Genomic DNA, 27603 nt, shown 5'->3' with positions numbered 1-27603 from the left:
GGACAAAGCCCCGAGCTGGTTCTTGGTGTGGTGTGTTTGGCCTTTTGCAGACACTCAGTACATCCACTGTGCCGAGTTCAAAGGGCCGAGCACGGGGGATGCTTGCTAAAAAAAGCTTTCCCTCATCCTCCAGGCTTAGGGGGATTCTAGGAATTCATGGTTCATGAGCTATGGGGCTGCAGTGTCCATTTTTAGTGACCTTAAATGAAATTAAGGGCAACATGGAATATGTTTGTCAAAACACCAGTGACAATGACGCTCCTGCAAGGCCACAGGGTCGGCTTTCCTCGGGCAAACACAAGCAGGGCCAGCAGTGTCTGCAGGATGAGGTAAGGTCCCCCATGCGGCAGAACCAGATGTCCCAGGGTGCTCCAGCTGGGAATGGTGCTTTGGGGGGTGCAGGAGCTATTTGGGATGGGCTTCTGGCTTCACACAGGTCTTGTGGGCTTTGCTCTGGTGCTGCAGCCTTGGATGAGTGGCCAGGCAGTGCACAGGGCAAACGGGTGCTACTGGACAGTGATAGAAGATGAGCAAAGCAGGCAGGATGACTCGGGGAGGAGGAGACCCTTCTGCTCATGAACCAGGAGCTACTCTCTGTGCAAGCATGAAGCCTCCCATTGCTTCTGCCAACTGCTGTCCTGCCCTGCTCTACGAGGTGAGCTCAGTTTGCAGCCATTGCCTGTCTGTTCTGTGCCAACCAAATAGAGCACTAGGGACTGGAAGACCTCCACTTAAAGCCCACCATAGCCCAAAGGCAGTTCATGCCCTCTGCAAGACTTCATGGATCAGCTTTGCCAGAGTCAGCATAACTCAGCAGAAGCCTGGCTGTGCTGCCATAGTCATGGTGCTGTGCCCTGGGATGGGAGAGCTCAACTCTGACCCTCAGCCTCTCCTGCTGCTTTTTTTTTTTTCCTTTTTGCTATAAAAAATATTTGCTACATTTTTATAAAAAAAAATATTATAAAAGAAAAAATTTCCTACATTTTTCTTTTTCTCCATGCTAATTCCCACTTTTTCCCCCAATGCTTTCCAGGGCAAACACATGGGCTGAAGTGGATTCGGTAGTGTGGTCCTGGAAGACTCTGGCACAGCGCTGCTCTGGGCAGGGGAGAGAGGGGTGTCCAAGCCTATGCTGGCCATGCCTTGCTGCCAGTCCTGGGTCTGTGCTGCCCAAGCAAGAGCTGCATAAGTGTAGTTATCCTTGCACAGCCTGCATCTCCTCAGACACAGTTCTGCCTCTCCCCAGGCACTGCCAAGCCTACAGCCCCAAGGATTCACATGGAAAGGGTGCTCTGGGTGAGGGCTGAGTGCTCAGGATTGAGCAGAGCTCACCTGTCCTAGCTGGCATGCAAAGGTGGCTGATGCCCAGTGTTTTGGTGGCTACTATGTCCCCTTACCAATATTCTTCTCACCTGGAATCACAGTCAGCTGTGTTTTAAGGACCTGATAGCACTGTGTGACATGGCTTCTGCAGCTCCTTTTGGCAGCAAGGGTAGTGAACCTTCTAGGCAGCCAAAGTGGCTCAATTTCTGTAGAATATACAGGGCATGGAATTCATGAAATATCCATCCCTGTGACACTGAAATCCAGGAAATAAACTCTCCAATCAGAATGACAGGTTAGACCTGACTAGATTTGGGTATCCTTTCTGATGAGCCTGTATTTTGCCATGGTTTGTCACATTATACTCCAGTCATGGCCTTTCCTCTCATCCTCCCTGATCCATACAGTGATGGGAAAGCCACAATAATCGCTGTAATTGATCCTGCATGAATCCTCATCACCTTTTTCCCTTCCCATGGCCTTGCCCTCCACCCCACGCGCAGCTGCTTTGCATTCCCTTCCCACTGTGAACTCTGCCCAGGCATCCCAGGAGCAGCAGCCGTGGGGCAGGTCCCTTCTGGACTGTTATGTCTTTGACATCTAGGTGAGAGCAGGTAGCAGTGAAGAGCCATCTGCAGTCATAGCTGTCAGGAGAGCATGTTCCCAGGAGAGGACATCCCACAGCAAAGAGGTTACAAACCGCAGTCGGGTCCCAGAGCTACTAAACTTGGAAAAAAAAGAGCAGCTCCGTTCTTTGCATACTGTATATGGCAGAAAATGAACAGGAATTGGTGAGCAGGCAGGAGCGTCGATCCCTTCCTTCCAAATATAGGGAAGGGGCCGAGCTAAGGGAAGGGGCTGAGCCTATAAAAGCTGTCAGGGAGAAAGCCCTTGTTGGTGCCTCCTGATCTCATGGCCATGTTGTGAGTGACCTGCAGAGGGGTGGAGGGCTCCTCCAGTGCTGCTGTTGCCCATGCTTGGAGCTTTGCAAGGCTGTAGATTCCTCGCTGGGTCATTCCTTGGATAGGAAGGACTGGTATCTGAGCTCACTTCTCCAGTCCTCAACTGGAGTGGTTGCTTGCAGTAAGGGAGGGGTATTGGGCCATCAGAGAGGTTGTAGTTTAGCTGGAGTTTGACCTTTCCACTCTCTCTTTCAGAGATCAGAGATGTCAGCCTGGTCCTTCCTTCTGTTGACTGATCCTTAAGGTGAGAATTTAAAGCATGGAGACTAACAGCTTGCCCAGACTGGCTTGAGCCGGCTTTTCCCTTGCACTCACTGTGAGCAGGTCCCCTTCTTCCCTCTGCACGATCCACTGTAACAGACCATGGCATGTGTCCCTTCCTGCCTGCTGCGGCTGTGCACCAGAGGACTAGGACAGGCACCATGTTAAAAGGGAGTGGGGGAAATCATAAGTAAAGAACTGGAACTAAAGTGAGCTTCAGGGCCTCAGTTTTACTAAGGACTATGTGAATCCTTCAGAGAGCTTTCCCCTTTAACACATCCCCAGGGAACCCTCCTGCTCCTTCAGGCATGGATCCCCTTTCCTTGGGGCCGTGAAGGGCAGCAGCTCTTTGTTGCTTGGTGCATTCCAGCTCTGAGAGGCAAACATCTCCCTCAGACCTCGCAGCACACATCTGAGGGGTGGGAAGGGTGCTCTGGGAGGGGTCCACCACAGCAGGGTCTGTCTTTCAGCTCCAGCCATGAGCAGAGACGCTGGCATGGAGGTTTTTGGGGAGGCTGCACCGTACCTGCGCAAATCAGAGAAGGAGAGAATCGAAGCCCAGAACCAGCCATTTGATGCCAAGACCCACTGCTTTGTGGCTGACCCCGAGGTGGTGTACACCAAAGGCAAGATCAAGGCTGCACAGGATGGGAGGATAACTGTTGAGACGGAGGACGGCAGAGTAAGTGCGTTCCTCCTGGTCCTCCTCCTGGCCCTGCTGAAATGTCTGATAGGGAGGACAAGGAGCACAGAAAGAGTTAGGCTGGTTCAGGCAAGACATCTGCCCTGCCCTGCCCTCTGAGTGGGACCAGCACAGCTTCCAGAGGAAAGCATTGCTCAGGATCCTGGGATGAAGGTGTTCTTTGGGTAGTTATTCTTGCTTTAGGCTTTAAAGGTAAGGCAGTGCTCAAAACCAGGTTTGGTTGTAGCCTTGCAAGCAACCTAGCATTTCTCAGCTGCTGCCTTTAACTCTTTCTCATGTAGCCCTGTCGTACCCCTGATAAACTTCTTCCTTCACTGGTAGCAGAGCAGGCAGCTACTTCGAAAGTCCCCTTTGCTTGTGAAGTGTCACTGGCTGCAGTCTCCTAGAGAAGCCTCCAAGGTGTTAATCTTGCAAAAATGCTGACAGGTCTTAGCAGCTCACGGCCTGATAACTGCTGTGAAAACAGCTGCAGCAGCCCAAAGCACCCAGCATCCTGGCAGCAGGTGCTACAAGCTTCTTCAGAAAGCAAGTAAAGAATAAAGCAGCCATCCACTGGTTCAGCCCAGCCTCCAGCAACCCCAGGTATGTGACGGAGCAGAGCCTGCACAGGCACCTGTATATAAGGACCTGCTTTCCTGGGGGCTGAGTCTTCAGATCCATTTGAGGGTTTTTGCCTTTGTAGTGTCCTGTGGGCAAGATTTACATGGTTTAAGATTGGAGTATGTGTGTGAAGTGCTTCCTCTCCTCTGCAATGGGCAGCCTGCTCATTTCAACTTATTTTTTCACAAGCAAATATTTCTTCCTCGCCATAGCCAATGGCTCTCTGCTCTTCCTGACTCTGCAGACTGCAAAAGTCTCCTTGTGACGCCCAAATCCCAATCAAGTTATGCTCTCCTCATACAAAAGCTGTTTCATACATGTAACCATCTTTGTTTCTCTTCTCTGGAGCATTTCCACTACAACTATATCCTTTTGAAGAGGGGTGCTCAGTAACAAAAGAGGGAATGGACTGACGGACACATCCTACGGAACGCTCTCTTCTTTTCTCTCTTTTTAAATAATTCCTAATACTTCAGAGCTTCCTGCCCTCTTCTGAAGTTCAGGTTGGATCTAAGGCAGAAGCTCTTCCCTGTGAGGGTGCTGAGGCGCTGGCACAGGGTGCCCAGAGAAGCTGTGGCTGCCCCATCCCTGGCAGTGTTCAAGGCCAGGTTGGACACAGGGGCTTGGAGCAAGCTGCTCTAGTGGAAGGTGTCCCTGCCTGTGGAAGAGGTTGGAGCTGGAGGAGCTTTAAGGTCCCTTCCACCCAAACCAGGCTGGGATTCTATGAAATGACAGCAGGATTTTCAAGCTCCTTCATTCAGTGTGCCTGAGACAAGCTGCTGCCATCGGTGTACATCTGCTTTCCTGCACATCTGCCCCCTGCCACTACATCCAGAGGCTCTGGTAGTGTGACAGGACATCAACTACAAGGAGAGCCAGTTTTGGTAGAGCTAGAGCCTTTGCTTAACTAGGAATGGTAACAGGCCAGAGTGGAACAATTCTGTTCCTAGGAAGGATTTGCTGTTGATGCCTCTTGTACTTGTCCTGTGCACAGTGTCTTCAGGCACAGTGCAGTGCGAGTCTTGGAGGATGAAAGGTAGACCAGGCACGAGCAGTTGTGCCCCTGGCCATTTCAGCTATGAGCAGCAGGGACCTGAAATTCATAAGCAGCAACAACGTGTAGAAAGAGCTGGTCCAGCACAAATGCTGTCTGTGTTTGTAGCAATTCCAGGACAATAAATTTACATGCTGTAAATTTGCCAGTGTAGAATTCCTGGCTGGCATCAGTGTCTGCCCTGCAATAGCCATGATCTCATTTTGCACAGTGAAACAGAAAGAAAACTATGAATTACAGCAGCCTTACAGATGTTATTACTTCTCTGTGCCTGTGTCTCTGTGTGTATACAGGAAGGGAGCATCGAGAGCTGCTGAATCAACTCTTTCTTTCTGAATTACAGACACTTGCTGTCAAACCTGATGACGTCTATGCCATGAACCCACCTAAGTTTGACAGAATTGAAGATGTGGCCATGTTGACTCACCTCCATGAACCTGCCGTCCTCTACAACCTCAAGGACCGCTACAGCTCCTGGATGATCTACGTAAGTTCCCTGTCCTGGCAGAGGAGAAAATCCAGCTGCCAGGAGGTGACTGCAGTGACTCTTCCAGTTTTGTTTCCCACAGACCTACTCGGGTCTCTTCTGTGTCACCGTCAACCCCTACAAGTGGCTGCCGGTGTACAGCCCGCAGGTGGTGGCTGGCTACCGAGGCAAGAAGCGCCAGGAGGCCCCTCCACACATCTTCTCAATCTCTGACAATGCCTATCAGTCAATGCTGACTGGTGAGTGGTTCTAGTTTGACCAGACTCAGAGGAAAAAGGCTGTGTCAGAAACACTGCTCCTGACAAATGTCATTCCTCACCTGCTGTGGGCTCAGCTGCCTCTTCCATCTCTTACAATGTGCTACCCCAATTCCTTGTCCTGTGTCATATTGCAGATTGTCTGCTTGAGCTCCCAACTGTCGTACTGTAGAATGTGATGAGCTTATTTTATCTCTAGATGATGCAAACCCAGCTCCACGCAGTTTTCCCTGTCTCCAGAATTAGGTTTTTTATTCTTGAGGTGCTATGCTGTTGTACTGCACATTATTTGTATTTCTGGTCCAAGTACTAAGCTAAGCACCATAACAGGAACCACTGCACAGGGCAGTTGCAGTTGGATAGGACACATTATCTGGGAAGTCCTTAGCACACCAGCATGTGGCTTCGTGCAACAGCAGGTAGGTTCAGAACAGAGCTGGAAAAAACATTACCAAAATACATGGTTTTAATTTGAATCAAGTCCTGGCCCTTACTAAATTCAGGCTGGATGTGAGGAAAAAATTCTTTAGAGTGAGGGTGCTAAAACCCTGGTACGGGTTACCCAGAGGTGGCGGATGCCCCATCCCTGGAGTCATTCAGGGCCAGGTTGGATGTGGTTTTGGGCAACCTGATCTAGTTGAAGATATTCATGCTCATTGCAGGGGGTTGGATTAGATGAGCTTTGAAGGTCCCTTCCAACCCAAACTATTCAGTGATTCTATGATTCCAAATAGTAATAAATGTTACTCTTTATGCTAGTAAAAAGTAATAAATAATGGTAAAGACAGAAGCAAAAAGGAGAGTGCAGGATGGAGCACAGGTGGAGGAGAGAAGACGTAAAATGCAGTGCAGGGAGGGGAAGAGAGAGGAGAAAAAGACCATGCATCTTTTCGGTTTTGCTTGCCGAGGTTTTGTTTCTTTCAATTCAGTGGACGCTCAGGGTTACCAGAGAACCAGCACTTTTCCCTACAGCTTCTCTGACTGCAGGCATTTTTCCTTTGACAGATCGTGAAAATCAGTCCATCCTGATCACGTAAGTACACCTGCCCCTTTGACTTCTGTCTCCAACAAAAAGGGGGCAGATAATTCTTCACTCTGTGCTTTCTTTTGGCAGTGGGGAGTCCGGAGCAGGGAAGACTGTGAACACAAAGCGTGTCATCCAGTACTTTGCCACAATTGCAGCGGGTGGAGACCTAGCCAAGAAGAAGGAGTCTTGGATGAAGGTGTGAGGAAGAAGGGCTTGGCAGAGGGGCAGTTGGGATGTTACCGACCTGTGGCTGAGGGCAGCACTTGTGACAAACATTTACCCCAAAAACATCTTTCATTAGCTTCAGCCACCCCCTCAAAAGGCAATAAAACCAGGGGCTGATGTGCAGTTAGGACCACCACAAATACAAGCTACCAGAGTGGACTGAAACCAGGCCTGGGGGATTGGTCTCCAGGAAGAATCAGGAGCTCCAGTTTCTTCACACAGACCAATCTATCCATGTGGCTAAAAGATGAGAGCTCTGACCAGGGGAGAAATCCTCAATAAGAGGAAAAGGAATTCTTTACCATTTGAACACATTGCTGGTTCTTGGTGCTGTAGTCAAAAGGATGCTGTAGTAAATCTGTACAGCTGAAATGAAGGGCATGTGGTTGTACTTGTAACAAGGTGAATAGCAGTATGGTCACTTCTTCCTGTCACGTAGCCCTGGGTGTTTCTTAGTAGTTATTCACCTGTTTTCACAGGGAACACTCAAAGATCAAATCCTCAGTGCTAACCCACTGCTGGAGGCCTTTGGGAATGCCAAGACTGTGAGAAATGACAACTCCTCGCGCTTTGTGAGTCACTGTTTCTCTCTGCCCTCCTGCATTTCTAACCCTGTGTGCTTGCTTGTCACTTGTAACTGGGAGCCACTGGGCTGAGAGAAATGTTCTTGCTGGCAAGTTTCTTGGTTGGTTGTCAGATGATGGAATCCCAGACTGGGTTGTGTTGGAAGGGACCTTAAAGGTCATCCAGTTCCAACCCCCTGTCATGGGCAGGGACACCTTCCACTAGAGCAGGTTACTCCAAGCCCCATCCAACCTGGCTTTGAACACTTGGGCTGCAACAAACTCTGCCCTTTATCTGTCTTCTAATTCAGACTAATTTGGCAATGCTGTGACTGAGATTCAAGAGAGAAAAGAACCTGGCATGCTACCTGAGAATGCTGCACTGACCACTACCTTTATCTGCTTGACAGGGTAAATTCATTCGTATTCATTTTGGGACCTCCGGAAAACTGGCCTCTGGTGACATTGAGACCTGTGAGTAAATGATGGGGGCTTACTGCTTTACTATAAAGAAATGCTTGAAATTATGTACATGCATATTACAGACCTGTTGGAAAAGTCAAGAGTCACTTTCCAGCTGAAAGCGGAGAGAAGCTACCACATCTTCTACCAGATCCTCTCCAACAAGAAGCCCGAGCTGCTTGGTAAGGACAGCCATCCCATGGTGACATTTCACAGGAAAATCATTTCTCTGAATATGCCAGCTCAGTGACAGAGGGTCCAGTGGCACCGTGTGTCACAGGCATCCAGCTTCCCCTTCAGGCAGGTGCCTCAGGCTGTGTGAAGCACTGAAGCTTTGTTCATGTTCTTACTTGTGTCATCTGCATTCCAGCATCGTCCATCAGGGGGCTGGAGCACCTCTCCTATGAGGAAAGGCTGAGCGTGTTGGGGTTGTTCAGTCTGGAGAAGACTCTGGGGAGACGTTAGAGCAGCATTTCAGTGCTGGAAAGGGGCCTGTGAGGAAAATGAGGAGTGACTTTCTAGCAGGGCCTGTTGAGACAGGACGAGCGGTGATGGGCTTAAACTGAAAGAGGGAGATTCAGGCTGAATGTGAGGAAAAGATTCTTTACAATGAGGGTGGTTAAACGCTGCACAGGTTGTACAGAGGTGGTGGATGCCCCATCCCTGGAGACATTCCAGGCCAGGCTGGATGTGGTTCTGGGCAACCTGATCTACCTGAAGATGTCCCTGCTCATTGCAGGGGATTGGACTAGATGAGCTTTGAGGGCCCCTTCCAAACCAAGCTATTCTGTGAATCTATTCTATGATGACTGGGTTACCAAATCTGCACACAGCGCTGTTCTCTGTGTAACTGTCGCACTAGGATTTACTCCACTTCCAATTTATCTTAACTGGGTAAGTTCTTATGCAAACTATGCAGGTGAGGTGCAGCAGTGGCTATTTACTCTGCCTTACACTTTGCTGTTCTTGCTGGTGTGGAAATTCCAGCATACATGGGCCAGATCCTGTGAATAATCTTCAGTAGAAAGGTCAGAGTTTTCTGGGTGCAGGATGGGCACATACCCTGATCTACAAACCACCTATCTGAACTCTCCATTGTATGGGCAAAAGTTCTTCCTGTTTCCAGCATAGCCCCTCCAGCCTTTTCCCCCTTCCCACTGCCATGTCGTAGAATCATAGAATGGTTTGGGGTTGGAAAGGACCTTAAGATCATCCAGTTCCAACCCCCTGCTGTGCTCAGGGACACCTCACACTAAACCATATCACCCAAGGCTCTGTCCAACCTGGCCTTGAACACCGTCAGTGATGGAGCATTCACAACTTCCCTGGGCAACCCATTCCAGTGCCTCACCACCCTCACAGTAAAGAAAGTCTTCGTTATCTAAACTTCCCCCGTCATACCCTACCTATGCCCCACATCTCTCCCAATCCTTTTTGGCACACACTGAACTACTGCACTCCTCCCCCCTCCACTCTGCCCATCCCTCCTAAATATCCACAGAACAGGTTCCAAGGTGGAGTTCCTACACTCATCTTCCCACTATGTCTCCTCCTGACGTTACCACCTCCCTCTTCCCTTCCCCTCCAGAGACTGCTGTGTGCTAGGGGGCTGCATGTGTGTACAAGGACACAGAGTTCTCTTCAATGTGTGGAGGGCTTCACCTCCTGCATGCTGCACAACCCCACTGCACATCTGCCCGCCTTCACTTCTCTTACTCTACCATAGGATTGGGGGCTGAAAATAAGTTGTGAATTTCGGCCTCAATTTGTAATACAAAACAGAGTAATGGGTTTAAACTTAAAACAGGGGAAGTTAAGGTTGGATATAAGGAAGTTCTTCCCTGTGAGGGTGGTGAGGTGCTGGCACGGGTTGCCCAATGTAACGGTAAATGCCGGTTGGACAGAGCCTTGGGTGACATGGTGAAGGATCCCTGCCAGTGACAGGGGGTTGGAAATTGATGATCTTAAGTTCCTTTCCAACCCAAACCATTCTGTGATTCTATGATTCTATGTCATGTAAGAGGATAAGCATGTACAAGTCTCACCTAAATATCTTTCTTAAAGATGTTTATTTGGATGTCCCTTCTTCCTTGTCTGCCAGTGCTGAATGTTCAGCTCCAGTTCAGAGCATACTGAACTAGTAGGACTGAGAAGCTGCCCGGGACTTTCTGCTCATCCAGTGGAAGGCAGATGAATGCCTTTACTCTGTCTTGTCTCTTAATAGAAAACCAAGAGCCTGAGGATGCAAAAGGAAAAAGAGCCTGTGAAACCTTGCTGAGCTGTTGTTCCATTTTCACTGCCATGATCTGGCTCTTACTCTCTCATTTGCCTTTCAGAGATGCTCCTCATCACATCCAACCCATACGACTACCCGTTCATCAGCCAAGGGGAGATTTCTGTGGCCAGCATCGATGACCAGGAGGAGCTCGTTGCCACAGATGTGAGTACGTTTAGCAAGGAGAGACAGTATCACTTTTACTATCACCACCACTATAACCAGCTGATCTCTCTGGTATGCAGGCAGCCATTGACATATTGGGCTTCAGCCCTGATGAGAGAATGGGGATTTACAAGCTGACAGGGGCAATTCTACACTACGGAAACATGAAGTTCAGGCAGAAACCACGTGAGGAGCAGGCAGAGCCAGATGGCACAGAAGGTAAAACCTTTGTGGCTTGAAGAGACTTACTTCCAACTGTTTTCATGCTGGTTTTCCCTAGAAATGCAAGGACTCTTCTGGGAAAGAAGCTGTTCCTTGATGAAAATGAAAATAAGGTTCAACCGTCAACTTACCACCCTGTAGAGTCACTTTCTGCATCCCCTTTACTCCCACTGGCTCTGCTGAAGGACCCTGTGCTGGGACATGTTATGATAGTGCTGCCCAGTTTCTGGTTACACACCCAGACTTGATCTGCTTGGGTGACATTGTGGAGAAGTGACTTGAAGGGAAAAACACTGTTCACAGAATCATAGAATAGTTTTGGTTAGAAGAGACCTTCAAAACTCATCAAGTCCAGCCCCACTGCAATGAGCAGGGACATCTTCAACTACATCAGGTTGATCCATCATCAGTACACTCACTGGTTTTGTATTGCTTTACAGAGGCTGACAAAGCAGCATACCTGATGGGCCTGAACTCGGCAGACTTGCTGAAAGCTTTGTGCTATCCCCGGGTGAAAGTGGGAAATGACTATGTCATGAAGGGCCAAACAGTGCATCAGGTGGGTGTCAGGGAGCAGCAGGGACCGCATTTCCCTAAGAGATGGGAGTGGATGCAGGTCACAGCTGAGGATGGTCAGGACCATTAAGGCCTACAGTGCATTTTGTGGGCTGAAAGCATCTTTGCATGGTGGAGGGCTGTTGCTCTGGTGGTGCACTAGCAGTGCCCTGGCAGAGCTGTGTGAACCATGTCTCTGCAGGTGCACCATGCAGTGAATGCCATCGCTAAATCAGTCTACGAGAAACTCTTCTTCTGGATGGTGATGCGCATCAACCAACAACTGGATACAAAGCTTCCAAGACAGCACTTTATTGGGGTCTTAGACATTGCTGGCTTTGAGATTTTCGAGGTTTGGTTTTGCACTCTTTTTAAATGCATTTTTCTGCTTGTTTGACTTTTCTGACCTTTCCTCTTCCTCACCCCAATGCAGCCCCCAAGAACAGGGCAAATCCCTCTGAGACGACTTCTGCCTTTGTAGGTCCATCACCCACTACATAAGAGAAAAGAAACAGCAGAAGCAAAGCTATGAAGCTGCTGTCTCCATTCCCACAGAATCTGTATTTAAGGTCACCCAAAACCACCATCAGTGCAGACTATATTAACCATGTGCTGCACAGCACTTTTCCTGTAAGCCAGGACAACCCATGATATATTCTTTACAGTTACCAAAACCCTTCAGGGATATTCTGTCTGGCCTTGCCTTAGTAACTCTATGAAATAAATCTATTTCTGTCAGATTAACAGTATTAAAACATTTACTCAAATATTAGTTCAACAGCTTTGAGCAGCTGTGCATCAACTTCACCAATGAGAAACTGCAACAGTTCTTCAACCACCACATGTTTGTGCTGGAGCAGGAGGAGTATAAGAAGGAAGGAATTGAATGGGAGTTCATTGACTTTGGGATGGACCTGGCTGCCTGCATTGAGCTCATTGAGAAGGTGAATTTTTCATGCAGTGTTTCCAATCACAGAGGTTAGAACTGGAAGGGATCCTCAAAAACATTTGCACAAATGCCTTCAATGCAGTCTCTCTGTGAAGCTTCCAGGTCTCCTTACCTCCTCCCTTCCTTTAAACCTAACACTTGTGACTGATTATCCACAACTGGAAATGCATTCTGCCTTCTAAAAATGCATTGCTTTTTTTTCTCTGTTCTGTCTTACGCGCCATTAGAAGTTATCATTCCATTGTCAGATTTACCCCACTTCTCTTCTGTCTTTGCATATTGGTTCCTCTTCAGGTTTTCCTCTCAGTTAAATTCAAATGTTAGAAAGCCTCATGTCTGACTGCTTTTTGCACCTTTTGGATAAGGAAGTTGCTGCAGATAATCCAGGAAATTGCTGCACAGTTTTTGCTTGGCTTTCTTAGTTTCCCAGCCAATGTCTGGGTAGCTCAAAACCCTACTTATGAAAAATCTGGTGCTTTTGAATATCTTGTCAGCTGTTCATAAAAAACTTTGCTTCCCTGCTTTTCCCAAGTTAATTCTCTATAAAATACTTCCAGTACTTTAGCATTTCTTTATATTATTATAGCTTGAGTTTATCTTATTTGAAAACACCTTTTCTCTATTCAGCCCATGGGCATCTTCTCCATCCTGGAAGAGGAGTGCATGTTCCCCAAGGCAACTGACACCTCTTTCAAGAACAAGCTCTATGACCAGCACCTGGGCAAGTCCAACAACTTCCAAAAGCCCAAGCCTGGCAGAGGCAAGGTTGAGGCCCATTTCTCCCTGGTGCACTATGCTGGCACAGTGGACTACAACATCACTGGCTGGCTTGAGAAGAACAAAGACCCTCTGAATGAAACTCTTGTGGCGCTGTATCAGAAATCATCTATGAAAATTTTATGCAATCTTTATGCTGATTTTGCTTCCATAGATGAAGGTAAGATAGAGAATCATGTCTCCTGTCTGGTGTTTCCAACTGTATCACCTGACTTGAATCAGTGTTAAGTCAGTATTCATGCTCTATGTATTGGATGCACAATTATAGTGCTGTCAAAAGGATCTACAGCAGTACCTCAGTTGGGACTGTCATCTCATTTTCCAGCTGAAGGTGGTGGGATTAAGAAGAAAGGAACCAAGAAAAAGGGCTCTTCCTTCCAAACTGTCTCTGTACTCTTTCGGGTAGGTGTGTTCTCTGGCACAGCTTGGGCCAGCTGCAGAAAATGCTGAGAAGGCAGTTTTGTCAGACCTTATACACTAGGTCACCATTTCATCTTTCTCTGTTGCCATACAATGCTGTGGAATGTTACCTTTGGGATCTGGTAAAGGTTAGTTTGAATTCTGCTTCGCTGATGAGGTCCAGTGGTGGAGAAGGGAATTCACGTGCTTTGATCAGGTTGCACAGTTTCAAGGCAGCCCAAAGGCTGTTTTGGCTTTGGTGCCAAAACAGTATGGTTTTTGGTGTTAGTATGTTTGGTGGTAACAATATCCTGCCCTTATATGGCTGCAACTGGCTTCTTCCAGGATGTGCCTCTTTTAGTACAGGATGTTGTATGGCAATCAGTGCCTTGTAGTCAGTGTGAGCCACACAACTTACGTGTTGCAGCTCCTCGATGTTGTGACACGTGTCTTCTGGGGTCAGGAAGAGACTTAGCCCTTCCTGACAGGATGATGAGTGCTGCATCCTGCTGGCAGTGACATGGGCAGTATATCATTATTGCATGAGAAGATTAAGGAAATGCAATGCTCACAAAAACTATGCTGCGGAGCAGATGACTTCTGATGTCATAGACAAACGTTGATTTTGTGGCTCAGTTCTCTTTTGAATACACGTAACTAATAAGTGTATCTATATATACATATAATATCTCTCTATATATCTAACTAACAGAACCAACAAATGAACCCATCAATTAATTTGATCAAAAGTTTGTTTAATCAAGAAAGACCACTGTTGGTATCCCAGAACATTGTGCATTTCTTTCCATTCTTCTCCTAACAGCTCTTATAATTAGCTTCTAACCACTAAGAACATCTTTTCATTTTAAGACAGGAGGCAAGTTTATCACTTGTATCCACTGTTAGTATTATTTACTGTGCTGATGCCTGTACAGGATTGTAGAATATTCACTAGAATAGTAAGAAAAAACTTGTGAAGTTTCATTTTCCATCACAGACAAATTATACTGAGATATGTCTTGAAGTAAGATAGAGATTGCAAATGGTCTCTTTTTCACAGGAAAACCTAAATAAGCTGATGTCCAACTTGCGAACAACCCATCCTCATTTTGTGCGTTGTATCATTCCCAATGAAACAAAGACCCCAGGTAATTCACACAACAAAGATGAGAAACTGGCAGGAAGACCAATTAACCAATGCTAGAAAAGTCAGTCTTATTCCCATGGTGTTCTGTCCCAGGCCTGATGGATCACAAGCTTGTTCTGCACCAGCTGAGGTGTAATGGCGTCCTGGAAGGCATTCGCATCTGCAGGAAAGGATTTCCTAACAAGATACTATATGGGGATTTTAAACAAAGGTCTGTAACATCATTCTTGTATTTGCATTGAACCCAATTCATTTGAGAGAAGAGACTTGCTAAAGTCAATGATGTGGTTTTTAGGAAGAGTGTTTTGTTTTTTAACAACTATGGAAAGTATAAAGACACATCTAATAGATTGGGTATAAGGAAGAAATTCTTTCCTGTCAGGGTGGTGAAGCACTGGACTGGCTTGCCCAGGGAGGTTGTGAATGTTCCATCCCTGGCAGTGTTCAAGGCCAGGTTGGACGAAGCCTTGGGTGCCATGGTTTAATGTGAGGTGTCCCTGCCCATGGCAGGGGGTTGGAACTGAATGATCTTAAGGTCTTTTCCAACCTAACTGTTCTATGATTCTATGATTCTGTAACACTGATCTGACCTGCTTCTTACTGGTTTGCTTTTGAAGGCTGGAGGTGTACCTGTACCTTCAAAGTGAGAGCTGTTCTTGGAGCATCCTGTGCCCTACCATGAGACTGATGGTTAAGCTTTTCCCTTCATTTTGTCAGATACCGCCTTCTGAACACTGCTGTCATTCCAGAAGGACAGTTTATGGATAACAAGAAGGCGTGTGAAAAGTTGCTGTCTTCCATTGAGATAGATCATACTCAATACAAATTTGGACACACTAAGGTAATATTCCCCCCCAGTTTGAAATCATTCACTGCATTCAGATAGAAGCCCAGCAATGACTGATCTCTGTTCTTTCCTTGCAGGTGTTCTTCAAGGCAGGCTTGCTGGGTGTCCTAGAAGAGATGCGAGATGATTGCTTAGGAAAACTCATCACGCAGACACAGGCTTTATGCAGGGGATACCTCAGGAGGCTTGAATTGAAAAGAATGGTGGACCATAGGTGTGTGTCTTCTGTGAGGTCTGCTTTCTCAAGATGTGCTTTATTCACAGTACTGATGGATTGCTTTGATTTCAGGGAGTCCATCTTCTGCATCCAGTACAACATCCGTACGTTCATGAACGTCAAGCACTGGCCCTGGATGAAGCTGTACTTCAAGCTAAAACCCCTTTTGAAAAGTGTGGAAACTGAGAAAGAAATGGCCACCATGAAAGAAAAGTTTAAGAGAACAAAGGAAGACCTGGCTAAATCAGAAACCAAGAGGAAAGAACTGGAACTAAAAATGGTGACTCTGGTGCAAGAGAAAAAGGCTCTGCAGCTGCAAGTACAGACTGTAAGTAATTTAAGACCATTTTTGGCTCCTCAATTGCATTAGTTTTGTCTCGGTGTTCTGGAAGGGGCTGAATGGAAATTGTATTATTTTGTGTCCCAGTTGCACAATGAGCGCATGGTTTCTGTGTCAGTTCCAATGTGTGACAATGAAACACGAGTCTGTTTTCTGTAAAAAGGAAAATGAAAATCTGGCTGATGCTGAAGAAAGGTGTGACCAGGTGATCAAAGCCAAATTCCAGCTGGAAGCAAGAATAAAGGAGGTAATGGAAAAACTGGAGGATGAAGAGGGGATAAATACTGATCTGGCAGCCAGAAAGAGGAAACTGGAGGATGAATGTTCAGAACTGAAGAAAGATATTGATGACCTTGAGTTAACATTAGCTAAAGCTGAAAAAGAAAAGCATGCCACAGAAAACAAGGTACTTTTTTTTTCCTTCTGTTTACATGTTTATTAATAGTTGCTATGTCTGTCGATAGGATGTGGAGGTCCAGTCAACTTGAACAATAACATGATCTATGGGCCTGGTGCAGAATTTGGTCACCTCTGTTGCACAGAACAACCAACCTCTGAGCATGCAATAATGCATTAAAATGCAAGTTGAGTTGCTTTGTGGCTTCAGAAGGGTAATATACAAGCAGAAAGGCTGTATAGTTTGACCATGTAGGCTAGCAATGAGTTTATTGCCTTTGTGTGATCACTAGCCTAAGGAAAAGCCAAAATTATTAGTGACCTTCAAGTATTTTGCCTTACAATAGGTTAAAAATCTAACTGAAGAAATGACAGGTTTAGATGAGACTGTTGTGAAGTTGGACAAGGAGAAGAAGGCCCTACAAGAAGCCCATCAGCAGGCACTGGATGACCTGCAAATTGAGGAGGACAAAGTTAATACCCTCATCAAAGCCAGGATCAAGCTGGAGCAACAAGTGAACAATGTGAGCATGTTCAACACAAGGAGAAGAGGAAGGTTCTTCAGTCATTCCGTCAGCCATCCTTATATATGCTCATGTTACAGGTTGAAGAATCTTTCGAACAAGAAAGAAAAGTTTGTATGGACCTTGAAAGAGCAAAGAGAAAGCTTGAAGGAGACTTGAAACTTGCCCAGGAAACCACAGTGGATCTGGAGAATGATAAACACCACTTAGATGAAAAATTGAGGAAGTATGATTAAGAAATAGCAACAAATTTATCATTTGGTTTTCCTCTGGACCTGTTTTCTTTATTAAAAGAACATTTTCTTCACAGGAAAGACTTGGAATTTAATGAGATGCAAACTAAAATTGAGGAACAGCAGAGTTCAGATATTCAACTGCAGAAGAAGGTCAGAGAATTGCAGGCAAGAGACTTTCTGGAACTACTTTTTTTGCTTGTTTAAGCTGCAGTAGCCTGAAAAGTGCTTGTCGATGGTTGGTAATGTAAAATCTCTGGCTTAGCCACCGTAGTTGCCTCAATACACTGTAATTTCTCCACAGAAGTGAGGTGGGTTGTCCCTGGCTGAGCACCAGGTGACCACCAAAGCTGCTCTGTCACTGCCCTCCTCAGCTGGACAGGGAGAGGAAATCCAGTGAAGGCCCGTGGGTCAAGCTAAGAACAGGGAGAGATCGCTCAGAAATTATCACCATGGGCAAAACAGACTCAACTTGGGGGAATTAGTTTCATTTATTACCAATCAAATCAGAGTAGGGTAAAGAGAAATAAACCCAAATCTCAAACACCTTTCCCCCACCCCTCTCTTCTTCCCAGACTCAACTCTACTCCCATTTTCTCTACCTTCTCTGCCACAGCAGCTCAGGGGCACAGGCAATGGGCCTTCTGGTCAGTTCATCCCACACTCCCTCTGCCACTCAGGGGAGGACTCCCCTGCTCCAGCATGGGGTCCCTCCCGTAGGAGACAGTCCTCCATGGACTTCTGCAGCATGGGACCTTCCCACGGGCTGCAGTTCTTCACCAACTGCTCCAGGGTGGATTCCTTCCATGAGGTGCATCCTTCAGGATCAGACTGCTCCAGTGTGGGCCCCCCCCCAGGGTCACAAAGTCCTGCAACAAAGCTGCTCCAGCATGGGCTCCTCTCTCCATGGGGCCACAGGTCCTGCCAGGAGCCTACTCCAGCATGGACTTCCCACAGGGTTACAGCCTCCTTTGGGCATCCGCCTGCTCCTTCATGGGGCTGCAGGTGCTTATAGTCTCCAAAACAATGGCCTTGTATTCTACTATGACAGTTCTGTGTTAAACTAAGCACTGAATTGTCTGCTCCCTTATTCATTCCTGATGTGCTGTTTCCTTGTTATACAGGCTCGTGTGGCAGAGCTGGAAGAGGAGACCATGAGTGAGAAGGCGGTGCGGGCAAAGGCCGAGAAGCATTGCCATGAGCTGTCGAATGAACTTGAGGGAATCAGTCAAAGGCTTGAGGAGGCTGCGGGAGCCACCACTGCTCGAAGTGACCTCAACAAGAAGCGTGAGGCCGAGTTCCAGAAGATGCGTCGTGACCTCGAAGAGGCCACGCTGCAGCACGAAGCCACGGCTGCTGCCCTGCGCAAGAAGCACGCGGACAGCACCGCTGAGCTTGGGGAGCAGATCGACAACCTGCAGCGAGTGAAGCAGAAGCTGGAGAAGGAGAAGAGCGAGCTGAAGATGGAGATCGACAGCTTGGCCAGTAATACAGAGACCGTTACTAAGTCCAAGGTGTTTCTTTATAAGTTAAATGCTTGCCCTGGCTTTGTTTCTGCCTGTGGGAGGTTAATACATCACAAACACACATACACAGATTCCACTTTCTTACTCCCTTTCAGGCTCATCTGGAAAAAATGTACCGCACTCTGGAAGACCAGATGAGAGATATGAAAGCCAAATTTGAGGAAAACCAGAGAAACATGAATGAGATGGTGATCCAAAAAGCTCAGCTTCAGACAGAGTCCGGTAAGGAAGGCACAAAGATCTGCCGAGGGCACATTTTTTCCCATACCCTCTAATGTGTACTGTGAGACTTGTTGTACCCAGGGTGCATGTTCTACTTCCAGACTCATTGTTATAGGCACGGACAGCAATAGAAATAAATCCAAGGCAGCGAGTCCATGAGTGACATTTTAAGGTTCATATGCCAATTGCAAGCATTATTTGCTTAGGTGACTAATTCCTAGAATGATGTGACATAGTGGATTCCATGCAGAGGCACTGGGAATTCAGGACTGTCCAAAATGACTTGAGTAACCTGTTAGAGCTGCAGTTATTCCTCCAAGAGTGCACATATTCACTGTGTGTACAGTATCTCTGTGTGCGCTACCCTCATGAAGCTTGTAACTGCTCCCACACAGACTTGTTGCAACAGTGAGTGTGATGAGCATGAATGCTCCTTGGTCTGGTTGACTGCAAGGTCAGGCATCTCAAATTAAAATGCCACTGAATTGACTTAAACTCACCTGAATTTTAGGGATTTTACACAACAGCAGGTCAGGCAGTGCTGACACTTGCTGTTCTATCAGCGGAAGCACAGAGCTGCACCTGCCATGAAACCCCTTTTTTATGTGAATGAGCTCTATAGCCACATCTGTATGTGGATGGTAATACAGTTACAAGGGAACAGCATGGCAAAGAGGGCATTGCATGTGAAAGTCTCCCAAAATCTGGTAATCTCTGGAGGCTAGTCGTCCTGATGAATCCGCAAGAACTGCCAAACTTAGAACGCTAAGACCTGTCAAACCAGCCCAAAGCCACTGGCAAACACCATCAACAGCATCAACAGTGGGTTGTATAACTGGGACCACATCCAGGAGGATGATGGCTGCTGTATGCAAAGACTACAGCATTAAATAATAATAATAAATAAATTGATGAAACCAGGAGCCCCTTAGGGTCTTTTTGACTAAGACTGCTTCTGAGCAAAGAGCTGGGTTTGGCCTTCAGGTATTGCTCCTACTAGGGAGATATGAGTGAATGTGTGTGTGAGTGAGCTGTGAAAAAATGCATACCTGTGCTGTGTTCAGAGTTGCCTGGCATTAACAGCTCGAGGCTAATAACTGCAGTGACTTTATTAATAAAAGTTGTTCCACTAGATACTGGTTGTGATCTGTGACTCCCACATCTCCATCCCTTAACAGGGAAAAGGCATTTAAACACCTTCTGGTGGAGAATGTCATGTTGGATACACAGTCTATAACCACATTCTTCCTTCTTTTCTTCAGAGCAGCCTTTCTGAGGTGATCATGCTTACAAGATGATGCTGTAGATCCGACCAGTTTGTTGTAATGTCATTGTGCATAGTGGTCTGGGGAAATCTTCTAACAAAATGGAAAGCTTGACAAAACTCTGAATTGGCTCAGAAGTCTGAAAAAGACAATTTTAGAGGGCTACAAGCAAAGCCAAGAATTCTAGAGGTGACAGCATGGGCTATACCTCTCCAAGAAAGGAGATGTTACTTCAGCCCACAGGACAGAGGGTGATGTAGAATAAATGTTTTCCAGTTCTTGTAAAGCTTATGAAGTGAAACTTTAGGATATATAGAATCATAGAATGGTTTGGGTTGGAAAGGACCTTAAGATGATCCAGTTCCAACCCCCTCACATGCCTCACACTAGACAATCCTGTTTGTTGGTGGAGCACAGGTAGCTCTGGTATTCTGGCAGTAGCAGTGATAAATCAGGTTCCTTGTAGCACTGGGTGCCCAAATGCTCTGCACTGTATATTGCAAATGCCTGTGTAGGAAAAAAATAGGCAAACCTATCTGGAATCAGTTGTGGAGATAGTACAGGATATTACTAAGAAGGTTTGAAACCCTAGAGAAATTAAATGGTATGCACTTAAGTAGTTAAAGTTGAGAGACCCGTGGGTTGACCATGCATATATGGAGTCTGAATGAACAGTAAAACTCATGACTGAAGCAGGAGTAATATTGAAGGAGATAAGTGTCAGTTACATCCATCTCATAATTTCATTACTAAACCCTGCATTACTCCGAGGATAAAGTGGTAAAAAAACATATGCAGTGAGAATGGTAAAACAAGAATGGTAAAAGTATATATATAAAGGTAACAAGTGATCAGATAAAGATGCAATGTGTGATTTCACTTGACTGTTACTGATTATTGTTACGCATTATTATATATTATACCTGTTTTCAGAATGTTTAATCCTGACAGTGCTGGAAACTTGTCTTCTCCTGTCACAGGTGAACTGAGCCGTCAACTCGAAGAGAAGGAAACCGTAACTGTGCAGCTGGCCAGGAGCAAGCAGGCAATTGCACAGCAAATAGAAGAGCTTAAGAGGCAGCTAGAGGAAGAAAGCAAGGTAGTGCTGACCACTGAGCACATGCTAAGGCTTCAAAATGAATCAGGGCCTCAGTTCACTTAAACACTTCTGGAAGTCTGTAAGTAATTTTGCCTACAGTCTAACCCAATGAAGTTACCACTGGGCAGGATGTGCAGAGGGAGCACTGTGCTCAAGTGCTTTGCTGAGGATGTCCCTGACATGTGAAAAGTGGTTTCAGTTTTGGTGAATTTTTTTAACTTTAAAGCAAGGGTCTATGTGATTTCTTTTGCTTCTGTAGCCCCAGGGAAGAAAAGCTACAGCACATGCCAAGGTGAAAGCACCACCCTTGGTCTTTGTCAGTGGTAGAGCTGGGAAGAATTGGTTGCAGCCAAAGATAGCTGCCCGAACACTTACAAAGCTCTGGCCGTTCGTCTTCTGCCCACGCTGCAGTGACCGTATCTTTAGTGTGCATGGTGAGGGTGTCACCTGCTGGTCACAGCTAACATACATACATGATATTATGGGTAACTTTTAGGCCAAGAACGCACTGGCCCACGCCTTGCAGTCTGCTCGCCACGACTGTGACTTGCTCCGGGAACAGTATGAGGAGGAGCAGGATGCCAAGGGGGAGCTGCAGCGTGCCCTGTCCAAGGCCAACAGCGAAGTGGCCCAGTGGAGAACCAAATATGAGACGGACGCTATTCAGCGCACGGAGGAGCTGGAGGAGGCCAAGTATGTGGTAGCTGAACTGAGCTGTCCAGATGTTATGTACATTGTGCAGAACATAGACCTACTTTTAGTAGCCTGACCTAAATTATTCTATTGGGGTTTGTATAGGCACTTAAGGAAAACAATTACTTCTGATACTGTACTCAGGAAATTATGTCCATAACTATAATGTTGGAACTAGATGATTTTAAGGTCCTTTCCAACTCTAACCATTCTATGATTCTATGATAATACTATGATTTTCTGAATCATATGCTTGTTTTCTTTATATTCCTTAAGGAAAAAGCTCTGTCAGCGTCTCCAGGAAGCAGGGCAGCAGGCAGAGACAGTGAATTCAAAGTGTACATCCTTGGAGAAGATTAACTTGAAGCTGCAGGGGGAGGTGGAGGATCTGACAGTGGACAGAGAGAGAGCAAACACTTTGGCTGCTGCCTTTAACAGGAAACAGCAGAACTTTGATAAGGTGAGGAGGGAGCACAGTACCTTTTAAGCCTAGCCTTTCTAGAAGGCCAAACTAACACTCCTCACTTAAGTCAGTACTGAAATCAAAATGAGACTAAATTGGAAGCTCCTCTAGAGCATGGCAAGGGGGATTTGCCCTGTTTTCAGAGACTGTAGGGTTTATCTAGTACAGAAAATAACCACAAATACCATTTTCTGTACTAGCAGGAAATGAAACACAATGTCTTTCAGGTCATGGCAGAATGGAAGGGAAAGTATGAGGAGAGCCAGCTGGAGCGGGAAGCTCTCTCTAAAGAATCACGCTCACTAAACACAGAGCTTTTCAAAGTGAAAAATGCCTATGAGGAAACCTTGGATCAGCTTGAAATGATCAAACGGGAGAACAAGGCTCTCAAACGTAAGTGTTTGGCTCTGGTTTCCCATTAGCTGTCCACAGTCCTACCACTGCAAGCCATGCTCTACAAGCATGCTCATGGCTGCCAGAGGTACACTAAGTTACAGGACTCTCTCACTGCTATTCTCTCTGTTTTAATGGAGAATATAAATGTCTCACCAAAAGTTGTTGAGCAAGTAAGGAAAGGGATTAAGCAAATAAAACCAACGTCCTGGCTCTCCATTATCTACTTCAGAGAAGTAAGATCAAGGGCATTTAGGTGCTGCTCCCATGAAAGGATGGTGCCCTCAAGAGGCTGTGCAGCTTGTGAAAGTGAATTTTACAGGTGAACTGTGAACATATAACAACAAGACCCTGATGGCCTACCCAGAGACATAAACACATGCAGATATCTTCCAGTGTAAGGAGGGCTATGAAACCACACTGATGCCCCTGTGTCTATGTTGTTGTGCATGAATTGGCTTTATCTGGTTTTATCTGTACATATGTATAGGACTGTGTGCACATGCACGTTTGTGCGTTGAACACAGTCACAAAGCAGAGAGTTCAGCTTCCTCTGGCTGCCCCAGGCTGATGCCATTCTTATCTCACAGAAGAAATAGCTGATCTGACTGAACACCTTACTGAAAATGGCAAAATGATTGGAGACCTCGAGAAAGCCAAAAAGCAAGCTGAAGCAGAAAAATCTGAGCTGCGATTAGCTCTGGAGGAAGCAGAGGTGAGTTAATTTAAATATTCCTGGGAAAAGGAGACAGCAGTCTGAAGAGCTTTCTGTTCTCTTTCCTGGGCACTGCTCATGTGCAAGGTTGCTTGCCACAAACTAGGAGTTTGTGTAAGTCACTGAGTAGCATCACAATGATGGTATTCTCTGAACTGTTACTTTTGTGTTTGGTTTTCACCATTTAAAGGCAACTCTTGACCATGAAGAGGTGAAAATTCTTGGCATCAACCAAGAACTGACTCAGATTAAACTAGAAGTCAACAGGAAGATTGCCGAGAAAGATGAGGAGATCAGCCAGTTAAAAAAGAACAATCAAAAGACTGTGGAGACAATGCAGGGTGTTTTGGATGCTGAGATCAGGAGCAGAAGTGAATCCTTAAGGCTGAAGAAGAAGATGGAGGGAGACCTGAATGAAATGGAGATCCAGCTGAGCCATGCCAACCGCCAGGCTGCCGAGGCACAGAAACACCTGCAAAGCATCCAGGGAGTTCTCAAGGTCCTGGTTTACGTTTCAGGTTGATTTATTTGGAAGCACAGTGTCCAAAAAGTTCATTAGGACAAAATTGGCTCTTCATATTTAGGACATGCAGCGGCAGTTGGATGATGCTCTGAGGACACAGGAGGACCTGAAGGAGCAGGTGGCCATGGTGGAGCGCAGAGCAAACTTGTTGCAGGCTGAAGTTGAGGAGCTGCGGGCAGCCCTGGAGCAGACAGAGCGGTCCAGGAAAGTGGCTGAGCAGGAACTGATGGATGCTACTGAACGTGTGCAGCTCCTCCATGCCCAGGTGTTTACCTTGCTAAGGAAGACATGTTTTGGGGGTCCAGAGATTCATGAAGTAATAGTAATTCATGGTAAGAGGCCAAATACAAACACTTAAAGCCTCCCTTTTTCTCCCTTATAGAATACCAGCCTTCACAATACAAAGAAGAAGCTTGAAGCTGATATGGCACAAATCCAAACTGAGGTGGAAAATATTACTGATGAAGCAAAAACTGCTGAAGAAAGAGCAAAGAAGGCAATCACAGATGTGAGGATGTTACTGTGCTTTTCTCTTTGAATTTTTGGGGCTTCCCAATGGCATTGCTGCAGGGAGTTAATGTAAATGCTCTTGTCACAAGTTGGACAGAGAAAAAAACAGTCTGTGGGCCTGGCTGAAGAGGCCCTCAGAGGAGGATTAGAACAACAGGGAACTTGTCCTGCTGACAGATGAGTTCTTGGGGTTGTTGTCATCACAATGAACTAAACCCACATTTAGTCAGTCTAAACCAGATTTGTCCAGTGCTCCATGAGAATGTCAACCACAAAATAACCTTGCAGTATTGAAACCAGTAAAGTGGGTAATGAATTTAAAGATTTATCTTTTCCAAATCCTATTGAAGAACTTTTCAACTGAAAACTGTGAATTTCCATTCAAAACTGGTCCTATATGCTCCTTTGAACGGCCAGTGAATTCCAGCCAGGAAAGAGAGCTGGTACCCAACCTGCTGATGATTTTTGATGCATAGGATCAAACCAAACTCTTAACACTTAAAACATTTGGAGTTAAAATAGAAGGAAAACTTCTCCATTTGCTAATGAAAAAAAAATCGTTTTTATTCTCTCCTAATTAAACAGAAATAGAACATTATAATGAATTAGACACATACATGTACATATTAAATTTAAATGCCATTATTTCATTGTCACAGTTTTCAATTTAGACTTTTTAATGTATTTTGCTGCCAAAGCAATTTTCTGAATTTTACATTATTTGTGAGCAACATTACTCAGTATTTCACTAAAACACTTCGTTTGATCCTGTGGAATCAAATGTTTGAGAGCAAAATACGTCCTAGTTTTGTCTTAAATAACATAGCTGGTTTAAACTGTTTTCTGCACTGGAACACTGTCATCCAGGCCATCGTGGCAATAACAAGGCATGCACTAAGGCACACCACAGACTCCATCACATTGCACGTGTGTTATGCAGAGAAGCCTCTCAGCTGTGCCATGTACTGCTCCCAAGCTTTGCTGTGGCTGTTGCTCTACCACAGAGCCCCTGTGTGTCAGAGAAGGTCACAGTAATGACCCTACACTGGGATGGAGTATTTACCCTTTCTTTTTTCCAAGCTCTGCTTGTGCAGTGAGGCAGATTTTCTCCTATCCTTTTTCCTGCTGTTTTTGCCACTGTCATGTCACAAAGCAGGAAATGTGGTGACAGGATCATTAGGAACTCATAGCACATCCTCAGATAGTACACAGCGTGCAGTTCTTTCCCATGCTTCCAGTTTCTTGTGTCATCTTCCTTTCAAGGCAGCTGTGATGGCAGAAGAGCTGAAGAAGGAGCAGGACACCAGCGCCCACCTGGAGAGGATGAAGAGGAACCTGGACCAGACGGTGAAGGACCTGCAGCTCCGTCTGGATGAGGCTGAGCAGTTGGCACTGAAGGGAGGAAAGAAACAGCTCTTGAAGACGGAGGCCAGGGTGGGTACCAGTGCTGAACAATGGTGTCAAAGTCTTACGCGAGGGCTCAAGCCAACTGTTGGTTAATTCACCAGATCCGGGAGCTAGAAGCTGAGCTGGAAGAAGAACATAAACGATCTGCAGAGGCTATGAAAAACATCCGCAAATACGAACGGCGTGTCAAAGAGCTGACTTTCCAGGTGGGTGGAAAGAGAAAGCAATTCTTCTGATCTTTTATCTCCCAAGGATACATAATTGCACATTCCCTTTCTACAGAATGAAGAACACAGGAAGAACATGATGAGGTTACAAGATTTGGTAGACAAACTGCAGATGAAAATCAAATCCTACAAAAGTCAAGCTGAGGAAGCTGTGAGTCACTAAATGAAGCAAAAACTTATTCAGCATTTTCTAGGACCGTAGTTTAAAAGTTATCTCTGTGTGCCAGCATGTTGTCAGGGGGATTTTTAATTCCTTTTGTTTTGCCATTTCAGGATGAACAAGCCAATACCAATCTCTCCAAATTCAGAAAAGCACAGCACAAACTGGAAGAGGCTGAGGAAAGGGCAGATATTGCTGAAAGCCAAGTAAACAAGCTCAGAGCTAAAACCCAAGCAGTCCCTTCCGCAAAGGTAAGCCTTTATTGCAGGAGGCAGGTTGTGCAGTCTGTACTGTTTGCTCAAGCAAGTCAAGCAGTAGATTTGTGGCTTGCTGGTGGACATAGCCATCACTCCGAAAGGAGTGTTCTGGAAGGAAGGGCTTTGAAGAAAGGCTGAGAGGACTGAAGTTGTTCAGCCTGGTGTAGAGAAGGCTTTGAGAAGACCTTATTCTGGCCTTTCAGTATATAAAGGGGGCTTATACAAAAGACAGAAAGACTTACCAGAACCTCCAATGACAGGAGGCAATGGTTTTAAACTGAAAGAGGGAAGATTTAGGTTGGACATAAGAAAGAAACATTTTACAAAGAGTGGTGGGACACTGAACAGGTTGCCCAAAGAAATTGTGGATACTTCATCATTGGAAATGTTCAAGCTCAGGCTGGCTGGGGCTTTGGGCAGCCTGATCTATTGAAAATGTCCCTGTCCATGGCAGGAGTTTTGAACTAGATGATGCTTGAAGCTCCCTTCCAACCCAAATGATTCTGAGCTATTATGATTCTGTGAGTAGCATTTCAGGTTCTGGTGCTTGAAGGCTCATGAGCCTTCTGGCTAGTTTCATTCCATTTGTTTCAGATTTAAGAAGCGACCTCATAAAGTGACAGTAATGAGAGCCAACTTAACCCTGAGCATCCCTAAAACAGCTTTCCTGTGGGCCTTAGGCAGAATTAATGTTCTGATTAAGTAATATGCAGCAGCACTGTGTCTTCAGCTGAACTTCCTGGGCAGCTGTCTATCTCCAGCCCAAGACTGGTTGGTACAAAATCCAGAGCCTGTTTTTTCCTAGTGTGATCTGAGCAGGTGTAACACCTTTTGACTGCACATATCTAGGAAATGGAAAACCTTGGCTCCAGGCTGCCTTCTGCTTCCCCACAGCATCCTCTTACTCATACAGCATTTTAACTCTAGAGATGCTATGGAAGACATGCTTTCTCCTGAAGGCTCTGTCCTGACACGATAGACAGTGCTGGTTCTACCAGAGGACGGTGTGCACCTTTCAGTGAGTCCCTTAATGTGATGCTCCAGTAAAAGGCTTTGATGACTCAGTGCTTATAAGGTTATCTCACCAAGACCCCAGGGGAAGCACTTGGAAAGCTGAGTCCATTCCTGAATGAAGTTAACGAGATCACCTTATAGAGGGAATGCTGAAACTCT

General features: G+C 46.0%; 1 protein-coding gene across 1 annotated transcript; it reads left to right on the top strand.

Moving 5' to 3' along the window:
* The first annotated feature begins 477 nt into the window (after positions 1 to 477).
* Positions 478 to 26643, top strand: LOC130606676 (myosin-3-like). The gene is made up of 40 exons (XM_057423190.1): positions 478 to 655; positions 2481 to 2529; positions 3017 to 3228; positions 5247 to 5390; positions 5473 to 5629; positions 6653 to 6680; positions 6762 to 6870; positions 7379 to 7471; positions 7873 to 7936; positions 8008 to 8106; positions 10261 to 10364; positions 10445 to 10583; positions 11027 to 11145; positions 11344 to 11493; positions 11915 to 12085; positions 12718 to 13027; positions 13193 to 13269; positions 14327 to 14414; positions 14507 to 14624; positions 15131 to 15254; positions 15338 to 15474; positions 15550 to 15805; positions 15981 to 16223; positions 16561 to 16737; positions 16818 to 16963; positions 17048 to 17138; positions 18095 to 18484; positions 18592 to 18718; positions 20964 to 21082; positions 21579 to 21775; positions 22052 to 22235; positions 22466 to 22631; positions 23222 to 23346; positions 23537 to 23845; positions 23931 to 24134; positions 24252 to 24377; positions 25643 to 25813; positions 25888 to 25992; positions 26069 to 26164; positions 26287 to 26643. Exons 3-40 carry the CDS (start codon positions 3025 to 3027, stop codon positions 26566 to 26568), a joined length of 5949 nt encoding a protein of 1982 aa, XP_057279173.1. The 5' UTR covers positions 478 to 655; positions 2481 to 2529; positions 3017 to 3024; the 3' UTR covers positions 26569 to 26643.
* The last annotated feature ends 960 nt before the right edge of the window (positions 26644 to 27603 follow it).

Source organism: Pezoporus wallicus, unplaced genomic scaffold (genome assembly GCF_028554395.1).
Source record: "Pezoporus wallicus isolate ANWC-B61680 ecotype Strahan unplaced genomic scaffold, APGP_CSIRO_Pwel_v1 contig_8723, whole genome shotgun sequence".
NCBI classification, from domain to species: domain Eukaryota; kingdom Metazoa; phylum Chordata; class Aves; order Psittaciformes; family Psittacidae; genus Pezoporus; species Pezoporus wallicus.
Note: the sequence above shows the minus strand (reverse complement) of the source record. Positions and strands in the feature narration are given on the sequence as shown.